At 40.0% G+C, this 22,533-nt stretch overlaps 1 protein-coding gene across 2 annotated transcripts in view; it reads left to right on the forward strand.

Moving 5' to 3' along the window:
- The window catches only part of PDCD6IP (programmed cell death 6 interacting protein), a 31,456-nt gene extending 24,545 nt beyond the window's left edge, over positions 1–6,911 (forward strand). For both annotated transcript variants that reach the window (XM_056483865.1, XM_056483866.1), the window contains exons 14-18: positions 345–479; positions 1,349–1,443; positions 2,753–2,885; positions 3,251–3,456; positions 4,346–6,911. In XM_056483865.1, the coding sequence (XP_056339840.1) occupies positions 345–479; positions 1,349–1,443; positions 2,753–2,885; positions 3,251–3,456; positions 4,346–4,514 (738 nt within the window). In that variant the 3' untranslated portion in view covers positions 4,515–6,911. The remainder of the gene's footprint in view (positions 1–344; positions 480–1,348; positions 1,444–2,752; positions 2,886–3,250; positions 3,457–4,345) is intronic.
- The last annotated feature ends 15,622 nt before the right edge of the window (positions 6,912–22,533 follow it).

Genomic DNA, 22,533 nt, shown 5'->3' on the forward strand with positions numbered 1-22,533 from the left:
ATGGAAGTTAGTACAGGAGAGAACCTAATTAGTATAGCCTTGGAAAGACAGTCTGCAGGATGAGCCTTGAGAATTATTAAAGGCAATCCACAGCACAACAGGTAATTAACTGGTGATATCTACTGCCAGTGAATTAACATATGTATGGTTCTGAAATATATTTTGGAATAGTAACTGCGCTTTGCAGATAGTGAGTATGGAAGTCCAGTGTGGATGGGAGATGAGGAGAAGGAGGTATTGGGGAAAACAAAAGCAATGAGTAAGACGAAAAAGAAAACAAAACATACAGAATCTTACATGGAACTAGCTTGCATTATTTGCAGTGTTTGTTTTCTTCTTTCAAGAATGCGCATCAGGATTTTTCAAAGATGAAACAATCAAACAATGAATCTAATTTAAGAGAAGAAGTCTTGAAGAACTTAGCTGTAGCGAATGACAACTTTGTGGAACTTGTAGCCAATTTAAAAGAAGGTACAAAGGTATGGTAATGCTTAAGGGATTGAAATGACTTTTCCATGTGTACAATGAGATGTGAATCAAAAATCATAATAAACTTTGGATACATTGGTAGCTGACAGGTGCATTTTTGAGGATTTTACTGCTGAAGTGAGGACAATGAGTCACTTGAATTTTGGTTGTTTCAAGAGCTGTGAATTGCTTATTTTTTCCTATCTGAAAAGTAAGCTTTTCTGAGCAATAAGATAAGCTGTTAATTACAGCTGAGTAAATGATGCTGAAGCACCCAGAAGAGCCATTTTATCTGAGAAGTTCTTTCATGTGTTCTCCCATGGTATTTAATCACCTTATAAAATTGGTGTTTTAAATGTTGTTACTGCATACATGGGAAATAATAAGGAGAGCTGTATTTAGCTTTTTTTGATCTGTGTTTCTGGAAGGTGTCTTATGGCTTCTGTACTAAGTAGTTTTTGGTGGTTTATTGATAACTCATTAGGTGGAAAAAACTCAATCTTTGAGATATCTCTACAAATGAAAGCATGGAAATGAGAGCAATAATATTAAAAATAAATAACTCATCACCAGAAGTGATATAGTTTTGCTCTGCTTTTAATACATTCTTTTAGTTATCTTGAAATATTTTTATATTTTCACGCACACAACCCCCCACAAAATTCTCTAATATTACAGAAATGGGGAGCAACAGCTGACTAATTTTGCTTTTGAAAAGTGTGATACAATGTACTAGTAAACTTTATTGGAATGGCAGGTTCTGGGCACTGTAATAGTACCACTATATACCACCTATAACTGGATCAGTATGTAGAAGTATGCAAGTATGGAGTCTGAAAGTATTGATTGAGCATATTGTATTTTTACTTTTCTTTACTAGTTTTACAATGAGCTGACAGAAATCCTGCTGAAATTCCAGAACAAGTGCAGTGACATTATCTTTGCTCGCAAGACTGAAAGAGATGAACTGCTCAAGTAAGATTTCAATGTTTTGTTTAATCATTGCAGAAACTTTCAAGTATTTATCAGAAATTTATCTCTGGGGACATGTTTATTATGGCACTTGATGAAATGCGAAAGGAGGAATTAGGTGTGCTAAGCCTATTACTTCTGTACTTTAAACCTAGTCCTGTTCTCCTCTCTCCTAGGAAAGTGATAGGAGAAATAAATGGAAGAATCTACTTTGAAGTCTGCTCTACTGTTCTTATGTGCAGTTCAGCATGAATCTGTTTTATGTTATGATTTCACTCTATTCTTTTTGGCATGCATTTGTTAGTAATTTTATTTTATTCTTTCCTTTGAAGAACTTAGGATTTCTACACCCTGCTCCTGCTGTCAATTTAGTTTGAGAAATTAGATGCTTTCTTCCATGTGTTCAGTGTGATGGGGGAAAAGCATCAGTATTCTACTTCTGCTCTGTAGTCTGCTCTAGTCTCATACTTTATCATTGCTTAGATATGAGGATTGCCTCCAGTATTGGGGAAAGAAGCAGATGTTGTCCTTCATGTGAGGAAGAGTGTTTGATGTTGTCATTGTCCCCTCCATGAGGTCAAACCCAGTATAGTATGTCTCAGGTGTGATTTTTAGGCTCTCCTCTTAAGAGGAAAGCATAACTGAAAAGGTTTGCCATTTAATCTGTGTTCTTTAGCAAAGTACATAGCCTTTTTTAAGAAAGGACTTCTTGTTACTGGAATTTTGGTTGATGAAACTGCAGTTGTTCTGTGTACTTGCCATCTTAGAAATGGGTTGCTCAATCCTCAATTTTTACCTTTCCTAACTTGGTCCTGTGTAGCGTTGTTCTTTTCATCTGGGCTCTGTGCTTGTAAACAAAGTTTGAGTTGCAACTCCTTCTGCCTTTATTTGGCTTCCTACATTCATGTAGTTTGGAGGCTGTATGGCTACCTAACCAAAGCGGAGATCTGAATATCTCACATCTCTACTATGTTTGTGTTCTGTGTTAAGGCTGTAGGGTAAGTGTTGATAGAACATTTTGCTGAGTCTTACTGTGCTCTTTTACTATTTTGGCTAATGTTGTGATCTATACCCAGTACTGAGTTAAAACATAAAGACATTAATTGAAAATAAATGCAACAGTTAATCAGAGAGTTGTCTAGACGATAGTTTCCATGGAAGTGATTGGACTCCAAATTTAGTTTGAGCTAGCTCAGTGATCATGCTTTAAATACTAGACTTAGTCTACTGCATCTTTTTGGCTTAACTTGCTGCAGTGTATAACAAAATATTCTCAAACTAAGCTGCATGTTTGCTCTTTTGTTTTTAATAGAGATTTGCAGCAAAGCATTGCTAGGGAGCCCAGTGCTCCCTCCATTCCTCTGCCTACGTATCAGACCACTCCAGCAGCAGGAAGTAAGCCAGCAGCGTCACCCGCTCCCACTCCAGCCCCAAGAACCATGGTGGTAAATACATCCTGCAGAACTAGTGGGTTAAAAATACTGGGTCCATACTTGAGAACTCTAAACTGATCTGTAATTCATGTGTGTCGCTCCTTAATTACTGGTGTAGTTGGAAATGTGTTGAAGTGAAATAGAGAGCAAAATCTTAAGACTTTGCAGAGAGGTGTATTACGTACTATTCATGTTCATCATTTTTAGATTTGAAATTAAAAGCTTACTGCCTTTTAGATGCTTTACATTATCTGTATAGATGAAATATAGAATGTCTGTTTGAAGTGAAAATTAAAATCAATTAATCATATAACCATAGCTTTTGATTCCAAGACTTCAATAAGGAAGCTCCAGCTTAATTCAGTTTCTCTTGCTAGGGGACTAAACCACAGCCACCAGCACGGCCACCACCACCAGTGATTTCTGCAGCGAGCAGTTCCTCTTCTGCATTAGCACCCTCTGGGGCAGCTGCAGCTCCTGCTGCTGCTCCAGCTCCTGCTCCAGGAGCCAGTGCACCTGCAGCAAGCACTGCATCTTCACAGGCACAGGGACCACCTTACCCAACTTATCCTGGTTACCCAGGGTAAGTTACAGAAGCACTTAAACAGTTTTTTGTTATCCTGTTACTTAAAAGCACTTTTTCTTGAGTGTGACATTTTAACATTGTTTATTGTTATTGTTATTTTTAATTATTGTTAAAGTTGAAGATGTGTTTGCTGTTTGAGTCAATGGGTTTTATTGTTTGTTAGCTTTTTGGTTGGTTGGGGGTTTTTTGTTTATTTGGGTTGGGGTTTTTTTGTTTTTTGTTAGTTTTATACATGTAACTCTTGTAGGAATCATTTGCTTGTTCTTTTTGTGGAAAGGTTCATTTCAAGTGTTTACAGTTTGTCTTCTTTAAAGGAGAAGGAAAATAGGACTGCATTTCCTTAACCATAGTTTGTTGATTATTGCCAACACTTGCATTATCATTTGGTGGTGTTTATCTCAAAACTGTTGGCATATCTCATTTTTCAAGTCTTTAGTATGATACTAAGATAATGAAAAATACAGATCAAGTTCCAGTTGAGTAGTGTGCTTTCTTATGTTTTTTCCTATCTTCCTGGTGTCATCACAAGAAATTGAAGGCAGCTATGGTCTCCTTGGGTAGCAGGCTCAACAAATGTTGAAATATGCATAGTGTTATTAAACATTCGAGAATCACTTTAGATCAGTTTTAGTTCCAGCAATTTGCCTTTACTCCGCCTTCTCTCTGCATTTCTGTAGTGTATTGCAGTGTATTACACACACTGTAATAGTTTTCATGTTTGCTTCTTCAAAGTTACCATGTTTCCTGCTACACTTTAAAGAAGATGAAAGGAAAGCATTTGTGGAGATGGGACGTATGTGTTTGTATCTATTAATGAGTTGTTTTTTCAAATTACCATCTTCAGTGTTTTTCAGCTCAGGTATGCTCTTTTTTTGCCCCCACACAGGTATTGCCAGATGCCAATGCCAATGGGCTATAATCCGTACATGTATGGTCAGTATAATCTGCCGTATGCTCCCTCACCTGTGTATCAAGCTCCTGGACAGCCACCATATCCGCCACCTCAACAGCCTGGATACCCTTTTCCTCAACAGCCTTATTACCATCAGCAATAATGTCTCTGCAAAGAAGCCCTGCTTGTTAAAATTTGGGAAAAGTTGGCAATAAGTGTACTAAAACTTCTAGCTTTTTTTAGTGTATATCATACTGACCTGTATGCAGCTATAACTCCTGTCTCTTGTTAACTGCTCCAAAAATGTCTAGATCAGTTTTTATGACACTAAACTCTTTGAAAGATCTACTGCAGTGGTTTAGACCATAGAGTAATCCAGAATTTGAGCCTAATTCAGTGGTCAGAAATAGTACACTACATTTTGGTTAGACCAAAATATTTGTGTGCAAGAATCTTGTAAGTAACAAGTTCAGATGAGGAAAAGAAGTGTGTGCACTGGGTGTGATATATTCTACAGAACCATATAGCATTTCCTTCTATACTCTATTGGTTTGTATTTTTTTTAGTTTAGTTAAAATATGCTATTTTGTCTAATAATCAAGGCCTTGTAAATCATCAGTAAAAAGAAATAAATTACTTAAGAATGGTTTAAACACTTGGCATTCTCATTATCAAAAAAATGTGTTTTGTGTGTCTGTAGATTGTTTCATTAGTCCCTTGACTTTAATAACATAAACAAGTTCTCAAGGGTTTAGCCTTTCAAGTGAATTTCCACGTCTTGTTCTTGATTCTGTATTTTTGTGACGGAATCAATAATAACCATTTAAGTGTTGGTAGATGAAGTCTTACAGGTAGAGTTTTCCTATAACTTTGAAGTGTGTTGGACTGAAATACATTTATTATAATTTTTAAAGAATGGTTACTGTCATGTGCTAGATACTATGTAAAAGGAGAGAGGTCTTACAGGACCAGTGAGTAGTTGTTCTAACGGAGTTTTGCAAAGAAGTGGTGGTGGGAAATGTGTTATCGCTCAAAATAGGGCAACTATTGATTGCTGGAGCTTTGCAGTTTATTTTTTAAATGATTGCTTTTTTTTCCCTTGAAAAATTTTATCTATTCCCTCAGGGAGCTTGTTGTCAGTGGAAAAACTTTTTTTTGGGTAGGGGGGAAAGAAAACCTTGTAAATTAAAGCACATTGAATGTTTACTTTTGGATCCATCATCTCAAGGCATAAATAACCTTGCACTGCATTTTACATAGGATAGTAAAGAATCTAAGTTTGGGGTTAATGGCTTCTACCAAATATTTGCTAACCATTTTTCAGCCTTTTCTTTTTCTAAGAGGCTTATCTTACGAGGGACTCTCATTTAGCCCTTGAAAAGAGTTGGTTCTGTGGGACAGTTAATCTTCTGAATGCTTCATACGAGATGATCTGGCCTTACAGAATAACTATCACAGTACCTGTGTTGCAAAAAGTTACTCCTTTTTTTTTCCTATTGAAGTGCCTGATTAAGATATCGAGGTATATTTTAGTGTAGGTGTTTAGGGGCGCCAATTATTGTAGCATCTGGGTGGAAATCTCACTGGATCATGAATATTCTTCCTCATAAAGAAAGCAGCATTTGTATTTGTATGAGCTCCTTTCTTTGTCTCAAGTTCCTCTTGCTGTGTGATCATCTCGATTACTTTGTGGAGACTCCTTGTCTTTAATACTAATCGCTAACCCCCACAGAAAATGTGGAACGAAAGGTAGAAATAAGCACCCTTTATAGAACTTATTGAGTACATAATTCTAAAAAAATTTATTAATCTGTAGAAGCTCAGTGATGTGGGGAACATGATCGAGTAAGGGAATACAGCACCATAGATAAAACCGCTGCACAAAGACAGGTGCTTTGCATTTCTTTGTAAACATTGCTGAATCGGGTGGCACAGAAACCTCTCCATTTTTTTTTCCTGATGAGAAGACATGAGGCAAGCAAGGACAATGAGAAAAAGCTAGGAAGATAGCTGGAAACAGCAATCAGAACCTGATTTTATTCTAACTGGAAAAACAGTTTTCCACTAATTTCACTGTGTCAATGTGAGCAAGAGCAAGTCTAATGCAACCTTTTAAATTCTAAATTTTTAGTATGCTGTGGGCTGTAGGTTTTTCAGTTCACATATTAGATGCATTTGAGCTGTTGTATAAGTTTGTTTCTAGTGCCTCAATTGATAGAACTTATTTTCATGCTGTATAAAAAAAGTAATTTGTTCCAGCATAAAGATTCTTAGAACTGAAATTTCCTTTTTTAAATTTCATAGATCTGGAATTACTGTTAAAAAATTTTCCAGTTGTGTTTCTGCTTGCTTTAGTTTATTATTTGAATATGTGTAGAAATCTATGCATTATGTTCAGTTTTTCTCCTTTTTTTTTTTTTTTTTTTTTTTTTCTAAAAAGAACAGAAAAATCCAGAGACATATTATGTATCTGCTTTTAAGCATGCAATTGTCATGACTTTGGTTGAAATGTTACCTTGTTCTTCTATAGTTTATTAAAAAAATCAGTTAGAAAACCTGATTTCATGGTGTTTCTCTTGAGTCCTTTGGGTTCAGACAAGTGTTATTTTGGAAAGGATGGAAACAAGTAATGGGCTCCCAAGATGCTTGTGCTATGGTGATGGCATATCAGCTACAGCCGCTCTGTAATAACAGCCACATTCAGATCCTGGTAGTTGTGTTTATTTCCAAAGCTGGTGGAGTGTATTTCCCTCTGTTTATATGAGGAGGAAATGATTAAGGTTCATTTAATGGTTCTGTGCCTTCAGAAGCTTGTATTACAAGTTTGTTTTTTTTTTTTTTTTGCGAACTCATGTTCAGGCTGGGTTGCATGAGACATCCTAGCATGGTTATTAAGGCATAGGTAGCAAGAAAAAGGGTTAAAAGGGCAGCTAGTAGCAGTAGATAAACTGTCCCCTTGGGCACTCTAAGAAGTCAATTTCTTTGTAATTTTTTTTAAAAGGCTTTATAATGCCATGCTTGTTTCAATTGCTGCTTGGAGGGAAAAGTTTACAACCATGTCCTTTCAAAGACTTTGAAATCAATAATTTATTTTATCTTGCATGAAAGCTTTCAATGCAAATAGTGAGAAAAGCATGTTTTAGGAAGCAAGCTAATAGCAGGTCATCAGTGAAATGCCAAACTTGTGCAGGCCTAATGGGTCATTTCTCAATTTTTTTTTTTCTTTATTAACATGGTTTCAGCCCATATGGAAAAAGTGTCTTCTTTCCTGACCACTAATGTGACACTGCTGGCTAATGGTGATTTTTTTTTTTTGCTATCATCCCATTGTTTTGAGTGCTTTTAGAGCTGATTTGTGAGATTTAGTTTGAATTAGACTGAATGAAGTCCTTTGCTATTTTAGTGTACCTTGAAGCAGTATTTGAACCTTGACATACTGTAACAACCTCACCCATTGTCAGGTAGGTGAAAATCACAAGGAAATCTAGTTGGAAAATTTTTCTTTCCTCTGCATTACAGGAGAGGTCTGCTTACTTGTTACCAAAATGTGTTCAGTTCTGAAATGACTTGCATCTCAGAAGCAGTTTTCTGGTATGCATTTTTTCTGGCAGACCATTAAAATAGACTAAGCTGAGCAATTGTAGGATTTAGGTTTTTTGTTTGTGGGGGGTTTTTTTTGTGGTTTTTTTTTTTTTTTTTTTTTTTGGGGGGGGTGTTGGTTTTTTTTTTGTTTGTTTGTTTTTTAGTGTTTCTAAATCCATGTGAGAGGCCGGCCACTGATTTTATTAATCAGGTTGTGAAGAAAAACTGTTTACTGTTAAGCATGAAAGGGAAGAGGCTACTGCCATTGCAAAATAATCACCAAGCTTCACCACAAATTACTGCTTTTGGTCCCTTCAGTCCTTTCACCTTTAATCTATTTAGCAGTTCTGCATGGCAATGCCTGTCTGCATTTGCACTTCCAAGTTAAAACACACCTGGGTGCTGGAACGCTGCTGGAGTGTTTGCTGGTGTGAAGGTAACATATTCCTAACAGCACGATTTCCAGCAAAGTGCGATGTGTTGTAGGGAAAGCAGAGCAGTGGAAGGGCCATTCCCAGTGGGCAACTTGCCTGCTATCCCTTTGCTTGGAGGCTGAGGTGGTGAGCAAGCACATGAATATGGGCCTGGCAAGACCAGCTGGTCTTGCTGGTCTTGTTCCTGGGACACATGCACATGACATCTGACAACATCTAAGTGACAAAAATGTGCTGAGGCTTGGCTGTGGCATCATTGTGGGCACTGGTGAGATTTATACCAAAACCAAATTTGACCTCAAGTGACCTTTCACCTAGAGAACTTTGGAGACCTGAAGTAACCTTTATCCTGGAGTAACTTTTGTCATGTGACTGTGAGGAACCCTTGCCAGAGAGGAGCATCTGTCCTTGGACCTTAAGTAACCTTTGATCTTGAGGATCCTCTGTCTTGAGTCCTCAAGTTAACACTTGGCCTTGAGGAACCTGTCACCTCAATTAACCTTTGACTGGAAATAAGCTTTGACCTCATGTAAATTCTGTCTCCTGGCCTTGAGTAACATTTGAAATAAATTAACCTTGGCCCTGTGACCTTGCAGAACCTTGTTGCTTGAGTAATCTTTGTCCTGAAAGTGTTATAAATGGATATTTGGATATGTTTGATTTTGTCCAATTAATCAAACAAAATTAAATTTAGCGGTAATTTATTAATAACAGCAATTGTATATAAATGAATACAATCAAAGTATATTAGTTACATAAATTTAGGTAAATACAAAATTTGGCGGTAATTTAGTATAATTGAGGTTCAAGGTTCGAATAAAGCATAAGCAAAACCAACCAGGGGATACCCCGACTGGGGGTATGGGTCGGGCCTTTGTCTCACACTGTATCAAATCAGTCAAGCTAAAAATCTCACTAATATACTGTTTGCTAATACATATTAATACAAAATCTTCTAGAAAGATCCTTCTAGTTTCTATTCCTAAAATCTACGTCACTGTGTTGTGTTACCAGTGGTCAGGGGTCTCTCATCCTTTCAGGGGTCTTGTTTCCGATGAAGGCTCTGGGTCTTCCTCAGTGTTCGCTGTTTGACCTTGCATGTAGCACAAGCGCATCAAGTTTAAATGTATTAAATGTATTAAATATATGTTTCCACAACAGGCCTTAGTCCAGTGTCAAATGCTTTGGAATCATCCCAATTTGGCCCAATTCAAGGTCGAAAGTTTTACTTCTAGGTGCTGTTCTTAGACCTATACCCTTATATCCTCACTCCCACCCAACATTTGGAGGATGAGTCCATCTGCTTCGTTTACCATCTCCTTCATCCTTGTTGCTTTATAGCAATTAAATACAGTTTTTCTATTAATTATGAGGCAACCATTTTGCTAATATTGTTACAATTTAATAAGCATGAATCACATATATAACAAAATGACTTCTGACCCAGCATAACCTCTGTATTCTGGCCTCATGCAACCTATGAACTCCAGTAACCTTTCTCCTTGAGCAACACCTTTCCTGTGATCTCAATTAACTAGTGTCCTGTCACAGAGGCTGGACTAGTCTCATTCTGGAAATTGCCATAGAAAGTAACCTTTGACATCAAGTAACTTCTTTCCTCTGACCTGAAGTAACCTTTGATCTCAAGTAATCTTTGTCCCATGGCACAGCCTGGCCTGGGCTCACTCTATAAGGATGCCTTTGAAATTGCTGGGGACAAGCAGCATTGTGTGATCCAGGTAGAAAGCACTGGACTGTTACACAAGCAATATGAGGGCAAATGGCTTCCTCTGCCATGGCTGAGTTCCAACTTCTACTCCACCTCAGGCATGCTGCTATCAGTGAGAGACCCTTCTGGCTTCTGTGTCAGCAATGGGATTCTCTGTGGACCTACAACCCTGGTGCCAAAGCAGACTACAGGAAGACTTGCTTGTGGCGTGAGTTAGAGTGTCCAGGTTTTGCTAATGATGGCAAATGATGGCAAATTATGAATTACCTTACACTTGGGGAGTTCACTGCATCACTCTCTGGTTGAGGGTGCACCTACCCAGCACTTGTTTCTGTTATTTCCTACTAAAGGATTTAAAATCTCCCTTCACATGGTGGTACCTCTTACTTTTTGCTAACTTAAACTTTCTGAGTTGAATATACATTTGAGTATACACACACATACACACAATATCTGAGTTGTAAGACAGAGCCAGCCCATGCTGTTTATATTCTCAGAAGATGAGCAGCATCACAGAGCTGCCTGCTGAGCCTGCAGCAGAGGGCAGACTAAAACCATGTAACCAACGTATCTTCTTGGTGCAAATATATGCAAAAAGAGATTTGAAGTTTATGTTGGTGGAAGGATAGGCAAATAGTTTTTTAATTAAGCATCATCAAATTTAACTACGTGTAGATACCATGAGTGCTCCTTGGTTAAAGACCTGTAGCCTGAACTGTAAAACCAGCCAAATGCAGGGACAATTACATCAGCTGCCCGAATCCATGTTCCTGATCAGCAGCACACCATAGTAGGAGGACTGTGCTGCCAAGATGAAGGGATAGGTAAGATTTCAGGTCATCCTAAACTGCTTTCTTGGCCTTCTGGACTTAAGTAGTTTTTGGGAATTTTCTGCTTTTAGTTTGTGTACTTGGACAGTGTCTTTCTGCATGTACCCAGTCAGATTTAAGCTCAGCTGGCATGATGTCTGCTTACCTGGAGCAGTGCAAAATTAACTGATTAGGTTTAAACAGCTGCAGCAATGAGGTGAGTGTGGAACAAAGTGGAGGGTGGATGTCATCATGATCCATTCTAAGAGGAGGAGTAGAAAAAAGCGTTCTGTGCTGCTGGTAGGAGAATAGTGTGTTGGTAGGTCTGTCACTGTGGGGGCAGCTACAATGAATGTTAACAGCAAATGTTGCATCAGGATGATGAAAAACATTAAGAGAGAGGGAAGATGTCAAAATGGAGTAGAGGAGAAGGGGCTAGGAGAAAATGGAAGGAAAGCTGAGGGAGTGATAGCTAATGATTGAGGAAACAGGAAGTAATAAAATGAGTTTTGGAAGAGAAGAAGGCATGGAAGAAAGGCCCCAAGACTTTACAACATGAATCATAGCATTTTAGGTGGTGCAAGGAAAGGAGAATTCAAGCTGAAAGGACTAAAATTATTAACTGAAACAGAAGAAAAATCAATGGTGGCAAAGGGAGGGGGGAAAGGACCTTTAGCTGTACAGAGAGAGAGTTCAGAAAAGAAATTTAGAGGTGAAGGAAACTATTTTTTTTCCAGTGAGTCGGGAGAGCTGGATGAAAGCTGCGGCTTGATGATGGGCAGAGAAGGGAAGACAGAAGATGCAGCAGATCATGTGCATTTGACAACGCTAGTCCAGGCTGGCTGTAATGAGGATTTATGTCTCAAAAATGAGTAGGATAATCCATGGAGTGACCAATCTAAGTTGAGGAATCAAGGTAGGTGCTTATGTGCCAGTGTCCAGTGTTGGAGTCAAGAAGGGGTGATGTAAACCTGCAGCCTGTAAAGCAAAGGAGAGACAGCAAGTCAAGGTGCAAGAGCCTAACACCTGGTGGTAGACATGAGTATCTCAAAGCAAATTGAGTTTCTTATTTAAGAAAGCTGAATTTCTTCTCTAATCAGCCTCTTGCAGTCATTAGTTATATTTCATTAGTGAAGGATCATTTCATATTTTATTAGTAAATTTTTCATTAGCCAGCATCTTCCAGCAAGTATTAATTTCCATAAGCAGTAAAGGAGTATGTAATCTATCACAGAAACAGGTGTAGACCCAGATTGAAAGCACTTCCCTGGTGCGTGACTGTTTTCCAGTGTTGTTATATGGCCCCATTGAAACACTTTTTCATTTTGCTTTGAAGTAAAGAAAACTTTGCAGGGCACTTCCGATGCCCAAACATAGACAGAATATCTAACCAAGAGTGCCTGGCAGCTCCTTAGCACTAGATGGCATCAGATGGAAAGGCATAACGCAAACCCTGCTCATTCACCATGCACTGCACTGCTGTTAAATCTCCGCATCTCGCCAGCATCATTGGCTTCGTGTGGAAAATTTTGAGCTGCATTGTTAAGAGTCAAGACAAAGTTGATGTAAGCTGATGGGAGAGAAAGTTTTGCTCTGCTACAGAAAGAGATTTTTCTAAAAATATTAGTGAAATTGGAATGCTACCTGTAAGTCTCTAGGGGAAGAATGTTTTCAGAATTTTCATATTCCCCACATATACACACATTTTGGCTATGTTAAACATGTGGCATTTCATCACATGGTTGTCAATGGGGCTTAACAATGGAGTCCCTCCAGCCCACCCTAATTTTCTGCAAAATAGCACATTGTGCCTTTTGTTTTTAATTAAGGAACAGAAGTCCCTTAATAGATTGTGCGAAATACTGATAGCAATGACCCATACTATCATTTAATAACCTTGCTAGTATAAAATACTTTTCCTAATCTCTGAAGAGGAGTCTCCCTCATCCCTTCTGAATGAAGGCTGCAATTTTGGATAGCTGTTTATGCTGTTGGGTGAGGGAAAGTGTCCTAAAAGTGATTATTGAAATTGTACTGGTTTATGCCATGATGTAGAGCTGACAGTAGGATCTTGAATATGATACATGCTCTAAGAGGCTGGTTATGGTAGAGTTGATGCCCAGGGAGAATTTACCTGGACTAACTACTTGCCTCCTGTTGCTCCATGGTGACTGTGTTTTGTGTGGCCTCTAATCCACTGTGGAGAGGAGTGGGAGGGTGTGGGCTGGAAGCTCAGGGTAACACAAGTAGAAACTTCCTGTGCCCTGGTGTACTTCCCTTGAGCTGTGCTTGCTGGTTTTTGAGCGGTCTAAAGAGATCTGCTCCCTGCATAGCTGCAATAATACTCATATCACATGGCACAGAAAATGAGCAGGCATTTGGACCACACTCAGTGGATTTTTCTCTGTTAATCAATGTTACCTGCACACAGGTTACTGAAACTATCTGTGTATAGCAGAAGTTAAAGCCTCTGTTGAGAAGAGGATAATCCTCAAATACTCAATGCTCAACAGTCATACAGGGCACTTTGAAAATGACTGCAGGTGTAAATAGAGTTTTCATCTCCTAGAATGCTGATTAATACAGGTCACAGAGATTTTATACAGCTAGTCTTAAGCATAGATGATTTCTTAAAGCCCATTCAAGATGAATCTGATGAAGCTTTGTCATAAATAACTTACATGGTAAACAAGTCCCTAAAGCTTTAGAATAAATGCAAATGCTCCAGCTTGTAAGTGTCTCCTTCAAGCAGATCCTTCTGCCTCCATATGTGCTCTGAGTGATACCTGTTGTGGGTGGCTTTGCTTTGCATTCTGTGAGTTAACACTGTGCATGGGGAGAACCAAATACAGACAGAAATTTACAATTGGAATGACCTTGACTTCTGGTTGAGAGCCGCAGAGTAAGGGCAAGAGCAAAATTGGGCTCTGTGGGAAAGCATCTGGTGTTTGTCTCTGCTGACAGCATCTACTGCGGCGAGCAGAGAAATGGCTGGCAGTACTCATGGAGAGCAGACTAGCGATTGGGAAGTGTAGGAAAAAAAGACAAAGGTACGAGTTATACACTTGCATGCTCTTGCAGCCTACTAGGGTGTAGTCTTGTGTAACTTAGTTCTTGTAATTGGATTACTAACAGTGACAGGGGAGCAAAAAAATTGTGAATATAAAGGTATGCTAAAGGATTTAATATCTTCCTGAAATGAGGAATGTACTGATGGATGCTCACCTTTCCCCCTAAATTTACTTTGATGATCTGACCTTTCCTTTTTCTTGTGTACATGACTGTGAGAGGCAGTATGGTAGTTTGTTTTGAAGGAAAGAAGAGATGGGGTAAACTTAGTTGCCTGCTTCATTTTCTTTGGGTGTGGGTAACAGGGCATGACACCTCAAGGGATGGACAAAGCTTCATGCAGGTTTTCTTGAATTTTGACAGTTTCTAAGCAGGAGCCCTGAGTTCCAAACCCAAAACCAGATTTCCCACAGATCGGTGCCTTGTGGCATGCAGTGTGATATAGTGTTGAATGCCCAAGAAAGTATGAGCTTTTCTACTGAAGCAGCTTCTGGAGATGTAGCAGTTACAGGGGTGGCTTTGTTCTCCTCCTGTGCAAATTTTCTATTATCTAGTGAGATTTCTTTGGCTGGAAAACTTTCAAGATCACTTTTCCCTTACCTGAATGCTTCCACAAAACTCTTTCCATCTAACTATCCTTAGAACCTCAGCTTTACTGGCAGGTTTGTTCAAAGTTGCTGGAGGCCAGGAGAAGAATTCACAGAGGTACAGAAGTATGTATGGATCCACTCACTCCCTTGCAGGATAGCATCACTGCACAAGTGCTGTTTCCATGGAAACAAGGATAAAAATACTGAATAATGGAAATTAGAAACTCATCTAACAAGTATTTTCAATCCTTGACAAGGTTATTCTCATCTTTATTCTCTGTTTGCATATGTTTTCAGAATTTTATTTTGTTTGGTTGGTACTCTTCTTCTCTTATATGCAAAGAAGGACCCTCAGAAATAGCCCCTGTTGTTATTTCTACTGAAGAAAAATGCTGCATTGCATCACTATGTGCTGCTGAAGCAAGTCGATAAGATCAGAAATTCATGTTAAGGATTTTTCCCTGTGTTGGTTGCTCTGTGACCACATCCTGCAGAAAGCAGCCTCTGCAGTAGGCAGCCCAAAGTAATCTGTGCATTCTTGGTCTTTGAATCAGGGAAAAGAACTTGCTTCATGCCAGCACTGGGAGTATGAAAAAGGCACATTAGACACTGATTTATCTTTGCCCTGCAGCTCTCCCAAATGTGTGTTTGGGACAACTGGGCTCTGAGCCAATGGTCTAATACTCACAATTGGCTGTGAGTGCCCTGTGTCCTGCCCCAGGCAAGTTGATACGGCCAAACAAAGCCTTCAGAAGCTGCAAAAGTGCTCTTGCAACTTGCATAAAAGCAAGGCTCGGCACTTTAGAAAAATCTTACATTTTATTTCATAAACATAGGCATCTGCTGCTAATTAAAGCAGCAGCATATAATTATACCCTTTCTTATTAGCGGAGATAGAGTCTGACGGTTGCTTAGATACAAAAGAAGCAACTACAGATTGTCTTCTGCACTTTAACAAGCACAGCGAGCTGGAACAATAGAATTGTAAACTTATTCTGTATCATCTTTGGTAAATGTGCCTGGGGAAAATATGTTTAATCTCACTTGTAGCTCGTAATGTCAGCTATAAAGTTCTTTAGCTACCTCTCTGCCTTCCTCCATGAAATACCAACTAAATACTTTGTGTGGAAAGGGCAGGATACCTTCTTGGGGAAAGCACTGGACAGAAGGAACAACAGTGCAGTTAACAGCCACCATTTTGCTGAGACCACCGTTTCAAGCTTTTTATATCCAATGAAGTAAGCTTCTTATTAATGATTAAAAAATCTAGGTGCTACTGCAGTTATGCTGTGGTTTAACCTTAGCTGACAGCTAAGCAGCACACAGCCACTCCCACCATGGTGGATCTGGGGAGAAAACCTGAAGGGTAAAACTGGAAAAATTTGTGGTTTGAGATCAAGACAGTTCAATGGGTAAAGTAAAAGATGCACATGCAAGCAAAGCAAGGAACCCATTCACCATTTCCCATGGGGGTTGCAGGTCTTCAGCCATTCCTAGGAGAGCATCATAAGTAACACTGACTTGAGAAGAAAAATGCCATCACTCTGAATGTCCCCACTTCCTCTTTCTTCCCCCCAGCTTCATATACTGGAATGCTGCCGTAGGTTATGGGTTCCTTTGGTCAGCTGGGATTCCCTTCCAACTACATGAACACCCCTAGCCTCCCCCAGTGTCAGGGCAATCTGAGAAGTAGAAAAGGACTTGACCCCTCTGTAAGCACTGCTAAGCAGTTACTAAAACATTGCTGAACTATCAATGGTGGTTTTGAAAGCACAGATCCAAAACTTAGTCCCATGGGAGCTATTGTAAAAAAAAAAAAAAAAATCTGCCCTGGCCAATAGGAACATGAAGAGTACACATACTGTAGCTACTGTCCTTAAAAAGCAGGTGCTATAAAATATGGCTGCCTTTTTTTTAATGGGTTAAGCTCATGGCCAAAGCCCTCTGGATGTGACAAGATGGAGCTACAGCTTTGCTACAAAGTTCCTGTTGCTTATTATCAGAAAACTCACGATGCTATAATGAGAAATCACTTCTCTTGCCCCACAGACTGTCAGCAGTATCCTCAGAGGCATATTTGAGTGTGTGACCTTTTCACATTCTACTAATAACCCCCAACTTTCTTTGTTCACAAATCCAAAACTCTGTTGATACACCTATGGTCTCACTGCTCTTGTTATTAAACTGTAGGGAATGTAATCAGAGCAGCTAATGCCACAATAATCCTCCTGATCCATGTGTTTATCTCTGAAGATATCAGAAACGGCGCTATCTGCAAGAGAGAAGATGTATTTTGTTTAATTCTGCACCTGCAAACCTTTGGAGGAATACACTGAGCTTCCAGTTGCTAAACCACTTGAAGCTGCAATGAGATTTCAAATGCCTTTGTTACTGACCATCAAAATTCAATATTTCTCAACAAACAGAGCTAGCTCATTCCTGAAAAAAAATGTTAATTTTTGACAAGGTCTTTCATCCCTCTGCAGCACTGCTGTAAGAGACCTAATAAACAGATTGTAGGGATGTTTGCAGGGATGCTGCAGGGCTTGGGCTGCAGGGGGTGCTTGGTAAATGTCACAGCCTGCCTTGCTTCTTGAAGAGCCAAACTGCAGCATTCCTTCTGGTGGCCTGTTTGAGGGATTAGGGGTTGGACAAAATTCTCAAGTTTTTTCTTCACTTGGATATAGCAGCTTTGCCAGAATTTAGGGCACCATTCTGTGGCAACCTGCAGAGTGAGGTAATATGCAGAGAAGCAGCTGAAGCTGAGCTGAACAGGTTTAGGCAGTGCTCTATTCTGCTGCTGAATTACTTCTCTGATCATGGATACATCAGCCTGCTTGCACAAGGAGATTATGGGATTTTTCCAGACACCTGCATAATTTCTAAGGGTCTATAAGTTCTGCTAACTGTGACTTTTTGCCACCCTGTGTCAGATGTGAATTGACTCTCCCACATAAGACCCTTTATTTTGGATTTTCTTCCTCCTTCCCAAATGCATGATAAGAGTTGCCATCTGCGCTAACAAGTTCTAAAAATTTAGGCCAGCACTGTGTTAGGCAAGAGTTTGGGTTCAATATCAAGGTGGTAGTGTAGTTAGTTGGTTATAGCTCACAAGTAACACATCTCCCAGCAAATGTGCACATATGTGGGAAACAGTTTGCTGGTGGAGAGAGAAGAATGGTTTGCTTATCATTGCCAATGCAGCCTGCTGGGGCTGACAGGCTGGCAAAGGTTAGACAGGTCCAGAGGGGCTGTGCAGCTGGAATTGATTTTATATGCATGTTATTGTCCAAGATTAAAACAAAAAAGAAAAAAAAAAAAAAAAAGGGGGGGGGCGGTGGAAGAGGAAAAAAGTGAGGGAAAGAAAAAGAAGAAAGAAAAAGGAAAAAAAAAAAGATTTCTCAGCCTAATGCAGTCATTGGATGCAAAATATGGTCTAAGTATCCTGTGATGGCTAAATGTTGGTGGGTTTGGAGAACCACTGTCTCTCTCCAGATTGCCTTTTAGCGCTGGTGGGTTGTTGCTGCTGCTTTCTCCTCTGAAATATGACCAGTTTTAGATTCTGCCTTACTGTTTTGGCAAATGTGCCTTTCAGTAGCTGGCATGAATAGCTAAGCAGTCTAGTTGGTGCTTTCAAGTTGGGCAGATCAATAGCACAGGCATTCCTGAAATGCAGATGAAAATGCTTTCAGTTCAAAGTTTTTGAGCTACAAACAGCCTCAGGGTGCCAGTGGGTAAAAGCCAAGGCACCTTTTACACTTGCTGTGTCAGCCCCTGGAGCTTGAATCCTTGTCTTCTTCCAGTTTGTATGCGAGCTGGATGGTTTGCCCTGCTCTGCATGTTGCCTTACAGCCCACTGTGAGCTGACTTAGAGAGGACACAGATCAAAAGACATTAGTACATAGAGATGTGGGCAAAACATTACAAGAAGGTAAAGTGCTGCAGTGAAGAACTCTTAACTTCTTTTTCTATTCCCAGATTTTGCTACTGGGTTATTTCCCTTTCCTTCACAGTGTGATATGAATTTTATCATCCCAGTAACATTAATTTGACAGATCTTTTTCTGAAAGTCTCCTGACAAGAACGCTGCATTGCGAATTCTTGTGCTCTTTCCCTCCCCATCAGATTTTTCAATTATTTTTATGTGAGTTCAGAAGCTTCTTTCTTCTGCTCTTTTTCTTTTCTCAGCACGAACTTCACAGTCCCAAGGACTATATTCAGAGTACAAATGTAAGCAAAATGCAGTGTCATTGGATATGCTTCAGGCTCTTCTACATGAAACAAAGAAACATAACAATCCCTTCACCTCTTCCAAATGTAAGGACCGCTCTACTTCCTGTCAGACAAAGCCGTGCAAAAGTCAGTAAAATTTTCATCCAGCTGAGTTGACTGCTCGTCCTTTTGATCTGTGGGCAGTTGACAGAGTGTGAGATGGTTTCTAGCAACTTTCCAGAGAAGTTGCTTGTAAATTCTGCCTCCTTCAGAGCACTGCAGACCCTTTTCAGGAAACCAAATTTCAAACCAAGGTTATCTAAGAGATAGGTTGCCTACTGTAGTCTTGCTTGATATTCTGGCTTCAGGCAAGACATGTAAGTGCACTGGTGTGCTGTGCCAAAAAAGATATTTCTCTTTTGTTTTATTTTCTTGCTACAAAACATGTTCTAAGCCACGCTCAAATTACCTGGTGGCTCTACAGATGAGTTGTGGCAGTTTGCTTTGTGCTTGGATAATGATACAGGTTTTACTGACATGCATGCAGGGCTCATGTATGATCAGAAAACCAACCTCCACTGAGCAGTCACAGACTTCTAATTATACCTCCTTTCCTATACTTTACCCTTATCTCTTTTTTTTTTTTTTTTAAATTAAGAGATCCTCCTCAGTTGATGGATATCCTCTCCAGTGGTTCAGTGTCTGTTTTCCTGTCACCCTATTGGGGGTTTTGCTACTTCAGCACCAGAGCAACAATTAGACTTCATCTTTATTAGAAAGGCCTTTACAGCACAAGAGGAGGCTGTTCCCAACCATCTCTAGCTGCCAGGCTGCAGGATAAGACCTTTCACACCAGCACTAGTTGGGGTGTAAAAGTTTCTCCCAAGGCTCAGGCCTCTGGGCCTTTGGCAAGGGCAGGTGACTGAGAGTGGGTGAGGAGGTAGGGGCTGGGTGGGTGAGACTGTAGTGGAGAGGAGTGTGGGGATATGGAAGCAGAATAGGATGGGAGGGTAAGGAGCATCCTTTTTTGTTCCATCAAAGGGACACACATAGGCTGGAGTAGGGATGGTACCACTTTGTCCAATGATCATTGTGGAGGGACCACTGTAGGGATGCCTAAGCAGTTTTCATCTGAGATAGCTCCCAGAGCAGATATCTCTTATTATATGCAAGTTACAAATTGCTGCAGATCCAGGAGTGAGTTCCTAATGCAATAAATGCGATCTAGGAAAGATATCTGAGAGGTGGAGAGGTGGTCCTCCAGCTGGAGTGGGTGTAAAACACTAAAATGCCAAAATGCCTTTTTATTCTTCATGGGCTGAAGTGGTATTTAATTTGACCCCTCACAAATGCACAGACACTCTCAGAGCTGTAAATGTAGCAAAAAAAGGAGGAAAAAACTGGGGACCCAGGAACTGCTTTGAAGCTTTAACATGTCACATTGAGAAACTGAAGTTATCATAGTTCAAGGGAGAGTTAAAGCAGGGTCCCCTTTGGCAGACTGCTCTCTTCAGGCTGGGGAGTCCTTATGCCCTGCAGCTAAGGAATGTTTGAAAGGTACAGCTAATTAGAATAACTTCCTCTATCTTGATGCATCTTATACCTCTAGCATCTAAAGTACCTTTGCTAAAAGGTGTTTTTGAGAAACTTTAAATAATTCCTTGGCAACAAATTAGATTCCAAGCACAGCTCAAGTCTGGCTTTACTTATGCCATGCTCTTCTTTTGTGACTTTACTTCCAAGATGTTGCTTAAGAACTTGTCTCATTGCTTTGCCAGGAAGAAAAAAAAAAAAAAAGTAGAAAAAAAAAGTTTTGCTTTTTTCCAAGGTTTATTGGTTGTTCAGCATAAACTTCAGTGAATCTGAAAAATCTGGGAAGCTTTTGTGTCAGTAGACTGTAAGATACCCAAATAATTGCTGCTACACTGAGAACTGGTCTGGTGCCTTCAGTCCAGGCAAAATGGGGTAACATTCATCTTTGTCACAATGGGGTCATGTTGTTCCCTCTATTAAAAACAAGATTTTTTTCAGAGTATAGGTTTCAACAATTTGTTAGTCACTGTGTTTTTGAAAAAGAACTTCCAATTTTCCTGTTTGTTGGTGTTCCTCCTGTGCTGTACACAGTGATGCTCGATCAAATATCCTAACACCATTATAATGAGCTGTACCTAATGCCTTAATGAAAACATCTGTGTGTAGGCTCCAGAGGAGGTGAGAAGCAAGAGAGACTATTTTTCTGACTGTATCAGCATGTTCACAACTCTGTAGTTTATACAGTCTAGCTGCATTCCATCTGCTTATACCCATTTGGCTGTCTTCCTTTTCTGAATCTGCTGTGGGTATCCAGCATTGGCTATCCAGTCCCAGCCCTGGATCACCAGCTCAGGTGACAGTTCTGCTACTTGGGCTGTACTGGCAATTTTGGGGAAATCCAGCAACCAGGAAAGACTGTGGTGACGCTCTGTGGTTTCTCTGCAAGGACATCTTACTGCTTGGTTCTCTAAACCCCTTGTGCAAACACTGTGACTCCCACTCCATACACTTCTGACTTAGACCACATTTATGATCTTTTAACTTCACCTCCAACAGTTAAAATGTTCTTCTCATGTTGTCTATGCATGCCTCAAAGTCACTACAGCACACGAGGGCATTGTTCTGCACACAGTACCTCATTCATAAATTTTCACAGGCATACTTCTAGACCCAGCCAACAAGTGCATTTAACTGAAAAGGGATTTCAACCTGTGTGATACAGTAACTGTGGAGTTGATGAACCTGCAGAAAGCTGACAAGAGATGATTTCTTACAACTGTGAAGCCTTGAGGTGTGAACTTCGCAGCATTTCTCATCCCTTCGGAATACTGTCATAATTTGATGGATTAATCAGGATTACTTAGCAGGAATGCTTACCTGGCAAGACAAACTTTGTGCCTCTCCTGTACAAAACTGAAGGCCAGTGAGCAGCTGCATCTGTCCCAAACAGTACTGTTAGACTTCTGTACCAAGACCTATGTGAGTATGTTTCCAGTGTTTTTCCACTGTTGAAGATACTGCTGTACTTTGTCTAAGCTGAGGTGCACACATTTTTGTAACCTGCATCATTTCATCCGATGACATGCATAGAGCATTTTGCCCTAGCAGTGTTGAGGAGGAATGTACTTACTCTCTCTGATGTATATTTGTTACTAACAGTCCAGTACAAGTCAGTATAACTGTGTAAAGGACAATGTGCTTCAAACCCTCTGGTGCAAGTTCTGTTGTTAGGTTTTAAATCAAACTTTCTGCCTTTCACCAGTAAGTCTTCAAGTTTCCTAAAGCATTGTGAAACACCTTTAGCTAGTGAAGCTGGGGCCTCATTAGGCTTGGCTGTGAGATGGCAAATACAGGACCCTTGCTCTACCTGTGTGCTATCTTTTCAGGTTGGGCTTTGTAGCGTGTGATTCCTCCTGCACCCCTTGTGCTGCAGGATTCCTTCTTCTCCTACCTGATGGAGGTCAAAGCAAACCAGCTTGCTGCTTTCCCTCCTGCCTGTGCTGCTCTGTGCTTGTGGTGCCTGCCTGGGTGGTTAGTATTAGTATTTTGATTTTACTTTTCAGCCTTTGATCTGCTCTCCTTGAGCTATTAGTTATCTTGTCTCATTCACCAGTGAGACTGCTTTTCCTCTGAGAGGAGATGCTCTCTTTCTCTTCCATGTTTCGCCTCCTACTAGAGCTATGCCATGACCATGGTGCCTGAACTTAGCTATGCCATGTGTTTT

Source organism: Oenanthe melanoleuca, chromosome 2 (genome assembly GCF_029582105.1).
Source record: "Oenanthe melanoleuca isolate GR-GAL-2019-014 chromosome 2, OMel1.0, whole genome shotgun sequence".
NCBI classification, from domain to species: Eukaryota; Metazoa; Chordata; class Aves; order Passeriformes; family Muscicapidae; genus Oenanthe; species Oenanthe melanoleuca.